Source organism: Thalia democratica, chromosome 9 (genome assembly GCF_965202585.1).
Source record: "Thalia democratica chromosome 9, ktThaDemo2.hap1.1, whole genome shotgun sequence".
Taxonomy (NCBI): domain Eukaryota; kingdom Metazoa; phylum Chordata; class Thaliacea; order Salpida; family Salpidae; genus Thalia; species Thalia democratica.
In genome coordinates, this window is record NC_139173.1 from 31,312,838 (window position 1) to 31,327,740 (window position 14,903).

At 28.9% G+C, this 14,903-nt stretch overlaps 1 protein-coding gene across 6 annotated transcripts in view; it reads left to right on the forward strand.

The window, feature by feature from the left end:
- LOC145844341 (potassium voltage-gated channel subfamily KQT member 4-like) overlaps window positions 1-12,342 on the forward strand; it is a 50,066-nt gene extending 37,724 nt beyond the window's left edge. For 3 of the 6 annotated variants that reach the window (XM_082951734.1, XM_082951730.1, XM_082951735.1), the window contains 10 exons: window positions 369-549; window positions 1,476-1,548; window positions 2,141-2,246; window positions 3,231-3,362; window positions 5,217-5,426; window positions 6,196-6,319; window positions 6,570-6,734; window positions 8,340-8,545; window positions 10,812-11,035; window positions 11,367-12,342. In XM_082951734.1, the coding sequence (XP_082807860.1) occupies window positions 369-549; window positions 1,476-1,548; window positions 2,141-2,246; window positions 3,231-3,362; window positions 5,217-5,426; window positions 6,196-6,319; window positions 6,570-6,734; window positions 8,340-8,545; window positions 10,812-11,035; window positions 11,367-11,815 (1,870 nt within the window). In that variant the 3' untranslated portion in view covers window positions 11,816-12,342. The remainder of the gene's footprint in view (window positions 1-368; window positions 550-1,475; window positions 1,549-2,140; window positions 2,247-3,230; window positions 3,363-5,216; window positions 5,427-6,195; window positions 6,320-6,569; window positions 6,735-8,339; window positions 8,546-10,811; window positions 11,036-11,366) is intronic. The other 3 variants (XM_082951732.1, XM_082951731.1, XM_082951733.1) reach the window with 3 other exon arrangements.
- The last annotated feature ends 2,561 nt before the right edge of the window (window positions 12,343-14,903 follow it).

The window sequence follows — 14,903 nt, forward strand, 5'->3', positions numbered from 1 at the left end:
GTTCAAAATTACTCAGTTTATCTTGAAAAAGTAACAAAAAGTAGCTCTCAAATCTTGTGTAACTGAACCTAAGGCACTTTAATTAATGATTCGTCCACAATTCTGGATTTTAAAATTAACTGTTGTAAATGCTATGGTTCTTTAGCTTTTACACCTAGATCAACTTGGTATTATAAAATTGTTGGCAACGAGTTAAAAGTTTTACAACTTCAAAAATAAACAAAACCTGGTTTAAACTGTCTGCCATGACAAAATTTCGACCAAACGCAATTTGTGGTACACGCACCCCTAAAAAACATTAAAGAATTATTTTTTTTCCTAAAGGAACCTTAAAACAAACCCCTAAAAAACATTTTCACACCTCACAGGCTCTCGACGAAGAAGCTGTTCAAGGAGAAGTGGTTCCAGGCGAGCAACTCCACGAGCCCGTTCAACTCCAGGAACGGGCGGAAGACGACGTTCCGGCACCGGTTCACCAGGAAGGCCAGTCAGAACGACATCCACTCTTGCCAGAACGGACACACCGGCGCCACGCCGAGCAACTTCGAGGTGAGGAGTGCATGTGTGTAAATTTTTGATGGAAAAAAAAACTGGCGATGAAAAGTTATTGCTGTTTGTTGAACGTTAAAAAAAGCTTTTTGAGAGCTTGGTCCAAGAGCCCGGGTGTGCGAACGAACCTTTCAGTTATTATTATTCTAAAAAGAATTTAATAATTTTTTTGCTATTACTAAGCACAAATAACCGAAAAACGACTGAGTTTTAAATGAATTTTACTGTTTTCTTTGTATTTTCTGTTATGTTGTAGTTATTTTATTTCTTTATTTAAATACTGTTTATTGAACGACAAAAAAAGAGCGCTCGAAATATTTGGTCACGAAATCACGAAACATTTGTGCACGAAAAAACCTTTCGGTTATCGAGGCCGCCTTGTCCGGGACGATGTTTAAAATTTGTGTTAATAACCTTGATAGAAAAAACCACCGTTAAACAACGTTTCACTTAAAGCAACAAATAACTTTTTTTTGTTTTATACATGTATAAACATTTCTAAATGCTAGAACTAGCTGTTTTCACACGAGCAACCCAGCAGTTTCAAAATTAAAACATCAATAACTTAAGATTCCGAATAAAATTGATTTTTACTGTTTGATAACACGCCGTGTTACAACAAAAAGTTGTTTTTGTCTTTAATGTCTATTATCCCTGATCCCTGATCTAGCTAAAAGATTAAACAATTTTTTAGTGAAAATAGACTTAAGTTCTAACAAATAGTTAATTACAAAGCTTGTAAATTTCAGTAAGAGCGGTTTAAAAATAAAGTGCAGGCATACTAATTTTAACTGCTTTGTAAATTAACGAACGCTGTAAAGTTTTCCGTTAAAGTTTTTCAATTTAGATTAAGATCTACTATTTTGTGGCTAGTAAAATAAAAATCATTAATGCTTATCGACTAAAATTTAAATTTTCATTCACAGAACTTGGTTGAGAAAGTATGCGACAGATTCGGAAGTTCAATAAAGCACAAATCTCAAAATGAAGTAAACAAAGGTTTGTAAAGCTGTCGTTAGATAGTCTGTAATGAACAAAAATTTTATTTTTGATTTTCAAGTAGTTTTTCAACCAGTTCATAGTAATTTAAGTCCTAACTTTGAAAAAATTTAAAGTAGTTTTGCTTTACGTTTAATAACCGAGGTTTTATTAACATTTCAGTAGTTTTGAACACTTTAACTATGACAAAAAATAAAACTCAACGAATACGCAGTTGATTTATTTTTGTCTCTAAACCAACGAAAAACTTGTTTTACAACGTTTTTATGGAAATACCCGAATAATAAGTTACTTTAAATAGTAACGTTCGTTAAACATGCAAGTGCACTTCAAGAAAACTTTAGTGAAACTTATACTTTTTTAAACGATACATCTAACAGTTTAAAGCGCTTCATTCATTCCAAGTCTGTACTACTATCGTAATTTAACAGTAAAATTTCTACACTCTGTAAACTGTTAAAAAAAAGTTATTATTTAAAACAAAAAAAAACAGTTCTTAACTTACAAGGTTCTTCATCGAAGCAAACGACTCCCTTAAAGTTTGGTAATCAGTTTTATCCTTGTTATAATTAAGTTAACAATATTTTTTTAGAAACGTCGGTGGATATAGATGTTGAGAGTGCGGATTCTCACAACAACTCGAGCAAAGGCCTGGTCGACTTGACGGAGCAACACAGGGCAGCCATAAGGACCATAAGGTGCTTTACTGGAAACTTTATATTTTACAAACTGTTTAAATGCCTATGCTTTGTGGCTTTTGTTAAAACGGAAAGGTAAAAAGAACAAAAATAAATCAAACAAATGTTTTAGTTGAAATTTTTGGCTTTTAAATGGCTAGTTTTCTCGAAAAAATAGCTGACAACTTTGCTACTGTTTGAAAATTATGCATAAATTGTTTAAAATTTTTGTGTAAGTCTTAGCTGCTTTTAAATTTTTAATCACAACTAAAAAAAGTATTACTATAAGGAGAATTGCGAAAATAGGTGTCTTACATAAGCTAAATGTGATCTTAAAAAAGATTTGTTTAGAAGTAAACGTTGCGTAGAAGTATGATTAAATATGTATGAAACTCAGTCTTGTTACTTGACTTTTCTAATTTTAGTTTTTTTATGTCTTATATAATATAAAAATGTTTTTTGTCAAATGGTCGCATAATTTTCAACTAATATTCCAGTGACACAAAAACATTAAAAAAAAAGTTTTTTTTTCACGTTTTCTATTTCTGCGTAACTTTCTAATTTTAGTTTTGATTTATCTTATGTAAAATAAAAATGCTTTTTATCCAACGGTCGTATAATTTTAAACTAATATTCCAGTGACACAAAAATATAAAAAAAGAATTTTTTTTCACATTTTTTATTTCCGCGTAACTTCTTACCATGAATAGACATGTAGCTCTTTTTTTTTTGATTCTATGTTTTCTTAAACACTTCTTCTGAATTTTTAAGTATTTATAGTAAAGTTAAAACAGTTTATGATGATTAAAATAAAAGGTTTGTTGAAAACTGTTTAAAAAAGTTTGTGGTATTAAAAGAAACGTTTTATTAGTTTGATCTGTTAATAAAACTGTGCTTTATATCTAATTTTTTTAAATATAAAGTCAACAAAAAAATAAGTGTTGCTTAGGGCTAATGTACATAAAACTGCTGCATATTTTTTTATATTTAAACAAATAAAAACAGGTTGATAAAGTTCAACATTGCCAAGAGGAAGTTCAAGGAGGCATTGAGGCCTTATGACGTGAAAGACGTCATAGAACAATACTCGGCAGGTCACCTGGATATGCTGGCCCGCATAAAATCATTACAATCCAAGTAAGCAAGAGTAAAGCACAAATATTTAATTATTTTTTTATACTTGTCGGAAAAAAGAAAACACTTTTTTTTTAAGTTTAAAAGTATTATTGCTTTTTTAAATCAAAGATTCGTATTAAATGTCTACATCCAAATACTAAAACAATAATTACATTTTTTAACAGTTTATATTGCATGTAAGTATACTTTACGTCAAAAAAATTTTGATGATTTTACTGAGAGTTTTATTGTGAATTTTGAAATGTTTTATTAAAATAGTATTTATTAATCCTTTAAAAGCTTGATTTAGGTGAAAAATTACAAAAATTTAAAGGATGTTCTTACAAGCTTAATTAAGAATTAAACTCGGAAGAGGCTATTTTACTGTTTTACATTCAAAGACATGAAGGCTGACAAAACTTTTATATGTTGAAATATCACCTTTCAAAATGAACACTTTTATGCACTTTATTTTTCAGCTGAAGAAAATATTATTTTTTAGACAACTCAGTAGGAAAATCAATAAACAATAACACAAACGTCTTAAGAACTCAACATTCGCAAACTGTTTTCGTTTTAAAAATTCCTTTCAAGCTTTTGTTACTTACACTATATTAAAACTAATAAGGTTAATACTAGTTTTTTCTACGCTACTAAAAAAAACCTATTGTTTTCTAGTTAGTTTTCATAAATGTTTATTAATGCTATTTAGAGAAAAATGTGCATTGAACACGCTAAGTAAATAATTTTAAAAAGTGCTCTTTTTATTTAATTTTTTTGTATATTTTTGATTTCAAAGTATAAACATTTCTTAAATGTATAAAAGAATAGCTACAAACTATAGTTACTTGTTGTGTGTTTGAAAATAATCCATTTAAACGTTCTTATATAAAGTTCAAAACTTGATTTGAAGTTTACATTTGCTATTACTTACAAATAATTTCTAAAAGCTTGTTTTGATGTTTATTATAAACCATTTATTTAAATTTTACTTTCACAGATATTATAACTTTGTTGCTAAGGTTTAAGTATAAATTTATTCAGACTATTAAAACTATTAATTTTAAATTAAGATTTGTGAGTTCATAATTTAAATTATCAAGCCCTTTTATAGACCCTAATTTTCATATTTGTTCATTTAACTTATTTTTATACAACTTAAACTGTTTAAATATTGAGCGTGTTTTTAGTCACACCATTGTTTTTTAAAAGTTAGCATAGTGTAGGATAATAAAAAATATGGAGTGAAATTCAAAAAAAAATATGAGTTTGTATTTGTTAGTTTGAGTTTAGACAGTGCTAAAAACATGTACCTGTTATTTGCATAGAATTTTAAGTTGTTTTGTTTGTAATCAAAATAAATAAAACAATAACTAATTACTAATTATTTGTCAAAGAAGTTTAAAAAAAAACCTTACAATTGAGTCGATAAAACAAAAAGAATAATGAAAAAAAATCCATTTGACTTGTGACTGTTATCAAGCATTTGTACTCTTCGGCCCGGATTTATAGAACTTATCGTATATTGAAATAAAGGGACACGTTCAAAATCCACCCGCGATCAAAATCCATCCGCGTTCAAAATCCATCCGCGTTCAAAATCCATCCGCGATCAAAATCCACCCAGTCAAATTCGAAAACCGCTTACCGATCGAGGGTGACGGTTAGGGGTAACAGTCATAGTGAAAAAATAAAAATGCAAAAAATGTATAAAATAAATTAGTAAATAAAGGAAATATTTTAAAAATCGGTTAGATTTTGATAGTATGCCATCTAACATTTGTCCTCGCCAGCCCCGGATGTATAGAAACTTTCGTACATCGAAATAAAGTTACGCATCAAGTTTGCATCGCTTAAAACAACTTCACCGCACAGGGTGGACCAGATAGCCACCTTCAGGCCGCTCTCCCGCTGCAAGGACTCCTTCGTGTACTCCTCGCAGGACCAGGCGTCCGATCTCGTCGCGGGTGGAGCCCCTCAGGTGAAAGGCGCGGAGAAGGTGTACTTCCAGCGGCAGGTGCACAGCATGGGTAAGCAGATCAGCAACATCGAGTACAAGGTGGACCTCATGGTGCAGATGATGTCGTTAGTTTCTTTGTTTGTTTTAATAAAAACAAATTATACAGTATCCTTCTTTTATTGTACCGACATATGTTTCTGTGTGTTAACGGATTAACACACTTCGACTGGGTTATGAATGAAAGGAAGAACTTAAAAATTAGTTTTTATTGTATACTCCAGTGAAATTGTTTCACAAGGATCTTTTGGTAAAAAACCACTTAAATTTTTATTTTGAATAGTTTGTTTATTTTATGTGTTTTAGTGTTAACGTGTTTTTATGAACTGTTTAAATATTGTTTTGATTTACACCAGTGTTTTTAAAAGCTCTCACAATGTGTGTAAAAAAACACTACGGAGTGAAATTAAAAAATAAATGAGATTGTATTTATTAGTTTGAGTTTAGACAGCGCTGAAAACATGTACCAGTTGTTTTCACGGAATTTCAAGTTGTTTTTTGAGCGATAACAGTTTTAAGTTTTGTCTGCTGGTGTTTAAAATAGTTCTACAAACTTATTTGCATACAATTTTGTGCTCATCAAACTTTAATAAAACGAGTTTTTTTTTCCTTCTTTAGGTAATACTTATTCTACATTTTTTGAGCTTTAAACGCTTTTTCACATAGTAGACCTGTGTAAAATTATCCCTAAAAAAGAAAACACTAAAGTCTCAGTAGTTACTCTTAGATAAGTAGACAATGTTTAAGTTGTTGTTGAAGCTTAGAAAACTTCAATGCCAACTTTGTGTAACATTTTAATTCGTTTGATCATTTATGTTAACAGATAATTTTTTGCAGAGAAAAGTTTGGACTAAACTCAGAAAAGTTCAAAACTCCTGAAAACCACCAAAACGAAAACCAAAGTGGTAGGATGTACGAGAAACTTGACAGTTCTTGCTTTCAAAAGGGTTGTGAAAGAAACGTTGGTTTATTACTTATGCTATTTATGCTTTGATTTCTTTAAAAGATGCTTATAGTTGAACTGCTTTGGTACAAAGTCCTGTTTAACTTAACTTGTTTAGAAACTTTATTCAATTCTTTGCATTAAACGAACTAAAACTAACAATAAAAAAACAATAATAAACGGTTCTCACTGACTCTAAATTACAAGCAATTGATTTTCAAAAACAATCTTACATTTTTTTTTTTTTTGAAACATTCAACGTTCGCAGCAGCACCTGGGCAGGCAAGTGAGCTTCTCGTCCGACGACATATCCTGCTACTCGAACGACGCCGACGTCAAGCGGAGGATGGAGAGCTTCCAGCAGGGAGGAGGGAAGTGCAGCAAGAAGGGAAACTACAGGCTGCCGGCGTCAGCGTGGAAGATAGACAAAGAGGTGAGTTCGTGTGTGGAACTTGTTGAGTTCGTGTGTGGAACTTGTGGATTTCGTGTGTGGAAGTTGTGGAGTTAATGTGGAAATTGTTTTCATTTTTAATTTTTATTCATATACCTGTTGCTTCTGTCGAATTTTGTTAAAAGTAGATTTGAGTCGGAATGTTTAAGTTAAAATGATGCTGATAATGAGTGACAGAGAAATTGAACAAAAGTCAAGTTTAGTAACATGTGTTAAACTTTTTACTGTATTTTTATTGAAATAAACCAGCTTGTTGGAGTAGAAATATTTTACCCTTCGTTGTAGTACTTTCGGCAGCACAGCTGAAAATAAGATACTTTTAAAAGTTACTGTTGCTTATCTGTCGAGTTTTATTAGGAGTTTGACTCGAGTCGGAAGGATGAAGATTATGAGTGACGGCAAAGTTAAACAAAAACAAAATTTAGTAAAAGTGCTGAGGTTTTTGTTTGTGTTAAGTTTAGTCTTTTAGTTTGCATTTTAAAGTAGAACACTTTTAAAATCTATAATGAATTTACTATTTTTTGTTCTTCAACTTTTAGTTGAACAATTTCAAAAAAAGAAAACTTTTACAAATTATTTTCAGCCTTAAAGTTACAAAGTAAAACAGTCACAGCTACAATAATAATGAGAACACACATACTTTATTTGTTAAAATAAATTTAAGTTAATAAAAAAATTTAGTTTGCAGTTTTGACTTTCTATAAAAAAACTTATCAAAAGATATTTTTAAAACATTTAAACAACTTTAAGTTAGCTATATTTTCAGTCTAATCTTTTTGAACTAAGATTATGAAAAAATTTAGTTTAAATTTGATCAAAATTAATTACAGTACTGCATGATATGATCACAAAAAAAGTTTCAGAAACATATCAGCTGAAACTAAAATATTAGAAGTTCTTCATTAAAGTTAAATTTTATAATTATATAAATTAAAAAAAATTACATAAAACTTAGTTTTTACCGAATACTTTATCTTATTAATGCATGAATCACTAAATTGAATGACTCACCAACAAAATGTCGTTAACACTTAAATGTATTTATACAATAAATAGTCTTGTATTTACAATAACATGAATTACTGTATTACTGTCACTCAAAGGTTGTTTTGTGCGTGTTTGAATTAATTAATTAACATTTCATTTAATTCATTGTTTATAAATCGAATTAACATTCAAATAAATGTACACTTAAACTAAATTTAAGCGAAACATGGTCTACTTTTTCATCCTACTTTTACTAATTAAAACAATTGTTTTATTTTTCCAAGAACTGCTTAATACAAATCACAGTATTTTTTATTCAAACTCATATTTTAACTTGAAGACGTTTGCTTTTGTTGTTACAAAAAAATCTATTAAACATGATTAAAAGTTACACACGTAGCATTAAATTTAAAAACTGAATCATCTTTTTAAAACGTGTATAAGAAGACTGTTTCAATCATTCTAAGTAGAGCAAAAGCAGATATTAAACAGTATCAACCTAGTAAAAAATAATTGTTGCATTAATAACTCTTAAGAGTTTACTTTTTACAAATTTGCTCATAATTTCAATATTTGTACTTTAAAACGCTCAATCACCAGGAAAATAACATTTTTGCGGACGGGAGACCGACGAACGAAAGCAGCCAAACAAAAGCAAACTGCAACAAGAGCATGTTCGACATTGGCCCACTCGATCAGAAGCTGAAGTCGAACCAGCATCAGAACGACATTCAGCTGAGAAAAATGAGTAGCAGCAGCTTGAGCCAAGACAGAGTTTCGCTCAACCGGCAAAACGCCGTTTTCAGGTTATTGGAAGTTTTTTGTTCCAAGGCAGGGGTCGGCAAACTGCGGCCCTCGAAGCCAAAATTTCTGGCCCGCGAAGTAGTTTTCAGCTTAATATATTTTTTTTTTTTAAGTAATAGAAAAAATAAATTGAAGGTAGAAACTCACAATTAGGTTCTTATGTAAGCTATAACTCATTACTAGTGCTTTTTTGAAGCTCATTTTATCACATTTTTGGTTTAAAACAGTAGTTTTGTATTGATTATTGCAACTACTCTATAAAAACTGCGGCTTTCGAAGACTTTTTTCTATATAGAGCTGCCCGCGAGCTTTATTTTCAGAGAAAACCTTATAAAAGGCTGCCGACCCCTGTTCTAAGGCATAATCGTACAAAAATAAAGTCACATTACCAGTACAAAATTAATTCTTTAATAAACTGTTTAGCAAAAATTTTACGACCCGCTCAAATTTTTCCAGAGTTGACCTATTAAGACCAAGTTTTAAAAAAAGTCAACAGTGTTGATATACAAATTACTAACTTTATATAAGAGTTATTCGTAAACTATTAAAGTTTAAAACGCTTTTTTAATAAGTAATAAATGTTTCCATGCTAGTTAGTTTTTTTTTGTGGTAAGTTTTCCTTAATTATTATACTTTAATCAAAAAAAAGAAGGAGCAAAACTGGAGTGCAAACAGACTTTTGAATTAACTCAAAGTTATCCATATTTTTAAAGTGTATCAAAATTAAACTTTGATTTAGTATATTTTGTAGATTGAAAAACTGTAAGATACCTACTAATCGGTAAATAGTTATTTCTTTAAGAAAGATTTTTAGTACGAAGTTAATCACTTTGTTTCAATTTAAAACAGACTTTGTATCTCCATTCTTACGTAAAAAAGACCAATTTTATGTTGAATAAGTTAATGATTTTATTTTATAGTACTTAATGCTTTTAAATAAAAAAGTATAAAACACTTAAATTATTGTTTATGTTGTTTGCATTTGTTATTTTTATGCTTTTGAATAAAACAGTGAAAATACATTTTAAAAACCTGTTAGACATATATCCAAAGTTAGATTTTTTAACATCTAACAATAACTCAGAAACAAAATACTATGTGTGTAAATTGAAGTAACGGAAAATTCAGCATTTTAAATAACTGTATACATTTTAACACATTTTGCTTTAGTTTACACATAATGTTATTTTAATAAGTACTTGTACTTAATAAAGCCTCGTGTTTTGAAAGTTGCTTCATAATGTTTTTTAGTTAAAGCTCATAACTTAAACTTTCTTTTTTCAATAATAGTTGCATTTCGTATTTTTCGATCTCTAAAGTAATGAAATCATATAACTGTAAAGCATTTAATTTTATAGAAGTTAAATTAACCAATAATAATTGATTTATAAAACTACTTTTGTTTTTCGAAAGTTTGGTAGTCTCAGATTTTTTTTTCTTTTTGTTTTGAAATTGTTAATTTGCTTTACTAAAGAAAGCTAAAGAATTTTGATAAAACATAAAATATCACCTATCATCTAGGAAAAGTATAACTATCCACAAAAAACCTAAACTGTAAAGTAATTAATACTGAACTAAATCAGCTAAATAACTTAGCACTAATTAGCCATGAACTTTAATGATCGACCTGATCTACAAAACTAATAAACCTTTAATTTTGGATGACCTATAACTTTAACAAACTTATAACTTGACTTGCTTAATAAGTTAATAAGTATAATAAAATATATTAGGTTTTCAACCAACACTTTATATAAGTTTATGTTGAGAATTTAAAAGCTGCTGATTATATTAGATTGTTAAAAAAAAACTATTCCTATTAATGTTAAATTTATAACTAGTTTTTATAACTACTTGTTAAATTAGTAAAGGTTATAAATTTTATTTTTTATCTTTCTTTTTTTTTATATTCCTTTAAAAAAATAACTATGTAAAAAGAAGAAACTTGTAAATAAATAAAATATATTTTAGATTAACTGTTTAAATCAGCAGAAAAATCTAGTAAACTCTTTCAATTTTACTTTGATACCTTTCTCTTTATATACCTTTTTTAATGATACTCCTTTAAAAGAACATATTAACATAGAAATAAACTTGTAATAAAAAGTATTTCTAATAAACTATATATGTCAGCAGAAACGACTAGTTAACTCTTTTAACTTTACTTTAACACCTTTAAGTTGGTTTAATGATACTCCTTTAAAAGAACACTTTAACATAGAAATAAATTTGTATTAAAAAGTATTTTTGATAAACTATTTTTGTCAGCAGAAACAACTCGGCTTCGTCGATCGGCTTCGACCACAACTTCAACAGCGATGAGGGAAAAATCGAGGTTGAAACGAACTTCTTCCACCTGCCTCCGAACCAGTTTCCAAACAAAAAGTTCGAGAACAAGTTGAAGGACATCTGCGAGGAGCAGCTGAGCACAAAGAGCTTTGATCAGTCAGAGTCGAGTTTCGATCAGTGGAAGTCCGTGTCATTGCCTAACGGTTGGTTTTTCGTTTTACGTGACTAATTGTTTGTTTACAGATTTGTTTGAACTTTTAAGATTTTATTGAGCTATAACTGCTTTTTTGAATAAAAAAATTTTACATATAAGTTTTTAACTTAAATATTTTTTTTAACTTTTCAAGTATTAACATGATCAGTTAAATTTATATTATCAGCAGAATATAAAAAAGTTATTGTTATGAATATTTTCAAAAAAATTACTTATTGATTATTAACATTACTCTAAATTATTCCAAATCCAAAACAAAAACTATTAGTCTAAGCTTGTAAATTCCATAAACAAACTATTTTAAACAACCTTTTTTAAAGTAGTGTGCAAGAAAGGGCAAAACACTCCATCGCCGATTCCGTCCAATCACAATGCAGGAAACCTTCAGAGCAGGAACCAATCACAGAGCTCCTCGTCCAGCAAACCCGAAGACGCCCTCACTTCGAGCGAGCTCACTTTATCATGCTACTCCTTCCGCAGCAGCCAGGAAATAAAAACCCCCTCTCCCGAAACCACCGCACAAGTGACGACGGTGACCTCAAGCGGCGAGAAAATTCAAAACCCGAACCCGCCGAAGCTGAGCGAGCTTCCGCTGGAGCAGCGCCACCGAGCGGACAAAACAAGTCCTGCGGCTTTCGTGACGTCACAGCTGATCGAGAGTCCGGTGATCGATGCCGGGAAGCTGAGGGACTCTTTTTACTGCCACTCGGGGGCGGAGGGGGAGCTGAGCAAGCTGACGTCACGTGACAAGCCCGAGGAGCTGGTGTGACGCCTAAACTCAAGACTCTAAATAAAATTTTTTTTGACATAGCTAGGATATTTTTGTACGTTTTGTATTGACGTTGCTGTTTGCATTAACATTTGATCGAGCAATGTTTTGTAATGAAAATTTGACTCAGAAACAGTAGAAAAAAAATAGGAAAAGTAAAACTGTAATCTAAAGCATATTAAAATGAACCAAACTAGTTGAGCGATTTACTTGATAGCTACTGTGTAGTAGAAACAATGAAATTTGTTTGGTTCTCCACAACTTTTTGCCTTCTGACATTGAATACCATTTAGTATTGTTTTACAAGTTTCACACAAATACTTGAATACTGTTACGTACTCTTCAAACTGTTTTTAGTGAACTTTTCAATATATTTAAAACGAAGTTTTTAACTGTAAAAATTTTATTAGTAAAAAAATACATATGTTAATTTTCATATATACTATAACAACCATCATAAATAATTTACAGTGGGTAACTTAGTTTTTCAATCAACTTTTTATAAAAAGTTTCGCTTTAAAAGTTTAAAGAAAAAATAGATCACTTGTAATACTTAAACAAATTTAACATTTTTAATTTTTACTTAGCCTTCCTACTTTTTTTTTAATATCATCGATTTTTCTACAAACTTTGTGTTTTTTCTTTTTGCTATTTTATGCAAAAAACATAGTTACACGTTTAAGTTGTGAGCTTATTCAAAAAATTCTAGAACTCTCATCTTACAAAATTTCACCAACCTACTATTACTTTAATCAGTCTTTTCTATTTTATTTTGTCACATTTGACGATCAAGGTTTGTATAATTTTCTATTGCACCCTATTTTTGTGCTTTTCTTGAAATTTTTACTGCAAAACTGTAATAAGAAGAATTTAAATCCAAAATTTTTGAAATGATTTGCTCATCTACAAACAGTTCAGTAGTTACAATTTTGTTTAACTTCTATTTTTAATCGTATTGTGTTTGAGGTACGTTTTATGAAAAAAAGTTTAAAACATTGACTTTTAACATTAGGACAGGCATTTTAGGTATTAGTAGTATAACTAAATTGTATTTATTATTTATTGAATGAAATAAAACGTTTTGCTAATTTATTTTGGTGTCAATAATGATTTGTACTTTTTTTAGTCTTAAATTAATATTTGACCTTATAAATAGCTAAATTTTAGAAATTTTGAAACTAGAAAAAAAACCTAGTTTTGAAAATGTATAGTAAATAGATTTTTTGTAGAAGACAATTAGTAATAATTTAGATAAGATAAAGTTAAAATCTAATTGAAATGTAAGCACATCTAAATTACAATACAAAACTAAGGTTAAATCGCCAAAAGTTACTCAAGCAGAAAATTTGAAATTCAAACGAAAACGTATAATAATTTTTCAAAGTTCGGTTTTCTGGCAACACTGCTGCCAATTATACGAAGACTAATTGAATTTTGATTTTGCAAGGAGCCTACACATTCTTTTAAAACCATTAAAAAAAAAGTTTAATGATTTGAAAAATTCTGACAGTATGTGAAAGAATTATTATTTTGGTTTTAAAAAATTACTCAAGCATTACAAAGTTGATACGAACAAACGTTTATTAAGCATTCAGTGTTTACTTGGAATAACAACCCTTTATCTCTTGCAATCTTGATATATGGTGTAAATTTAATAGCAAAAAGAAAAAGCATCTGTTAACATTTAAAGATGTAAAATAATTTACCTAATTTACTATTTTGTATGATATTCTTTAATTACATTAAACATAGAAATACTTTGTTTAAGATTTTTATCTAGTATTCAATCATTTAGTAATAAACTAAAAAAAATTATTCATTTAGATATAAATTATATTTATTTACTTTGTTATAACAGTTATGTACAGCGTAAAGCGTTAATCTACATACTTTTTGAGTAGTACAGTTATGATAAAAATTCGTTTAAACTAAATAAATAACTAAAGTTGGCTGGTTTTTGTATATTTAAAATTACAAAGTTAAGTATTAACCTATATTCTGTTGGTATCCAGAAGTTTGTTTTAAAATTTTACCTGCTTGTCTATCGTATCTTGTTTTTTCAATGATAAAAGAATTTTAACTTTTCACCTAGTTAATAATCTAAAATAGCAGATACTTATTTGTAAGTAATTTTTTTTTTGTTCAGCCATAACAATAAATAGTTTTTTTAGCAAAGAAACAAAACAAAAGGAAACGCAGAATGTATCTTTGTTAGTTTGTTATATTTAAATATTATTTGTGCTTTTTAGTTGCAACTAACATAAAAATTTTAAGATCCTAACTTTACAGTATTTTTTTTTACTTGAATAAATTTGTTATAATTCGTTTTCAAAGTTTTTCCTAAATTCAATTAGGCTTTGCTTATGTAGCTTAACAATTTTTTACTACATAAAGTCAAAAATTAAGAAAATATTTAATAAACAACAGTAAACTTGTTATTATTCAGGATTATTTTCACAGTTTTTGCCAACAGCTTTTAAACTAAAAATAATTTTGGATCTCACTATAGTATTTTCAGTTGGCAATTCAAGTAAATCTTTTTTCATAAGAGGTCTAACAACTTCTAACTAAACTTAAATTTGTTTAAAAAATCTGACATCATGCAAAATGTTAGTTAATTTTTTTAAGTCGATTTATTTAAATGAAGTCATGCTTATACTAAATTGATTAAATCTTGTTGCAAAAATAAACAGTTTTTTTTTTATCATAAAAAACTTAAAATCCTCTGTCGAATTAAATCTTCTCTGCTTTAGAAAGTCAGTACTTTACAATACATGTTTAACTTTATCAATCATCAATACAAAATACAACTAAACTACTAACACAGTTTAAAAAAATTAAAGTTTTTTTTCTCAACTAATTAATATTGGCAACCAACTGACTTTAAATTAACCTAAAGGTTTGCACACTTGCCAAACGACGTTTCAATTTGTGATGAAAAGTTTGAAATTGATGAATATAACTTTGAAGAAAGCTATTTCACGTTTGAAGAACAAAAATGTCTGCAGATGTTGTATGAAACTACCCATGAAATTTTAGTCAACTACAATGATATATTTTTAGAAATTTTTCATTGACTTTATTATTA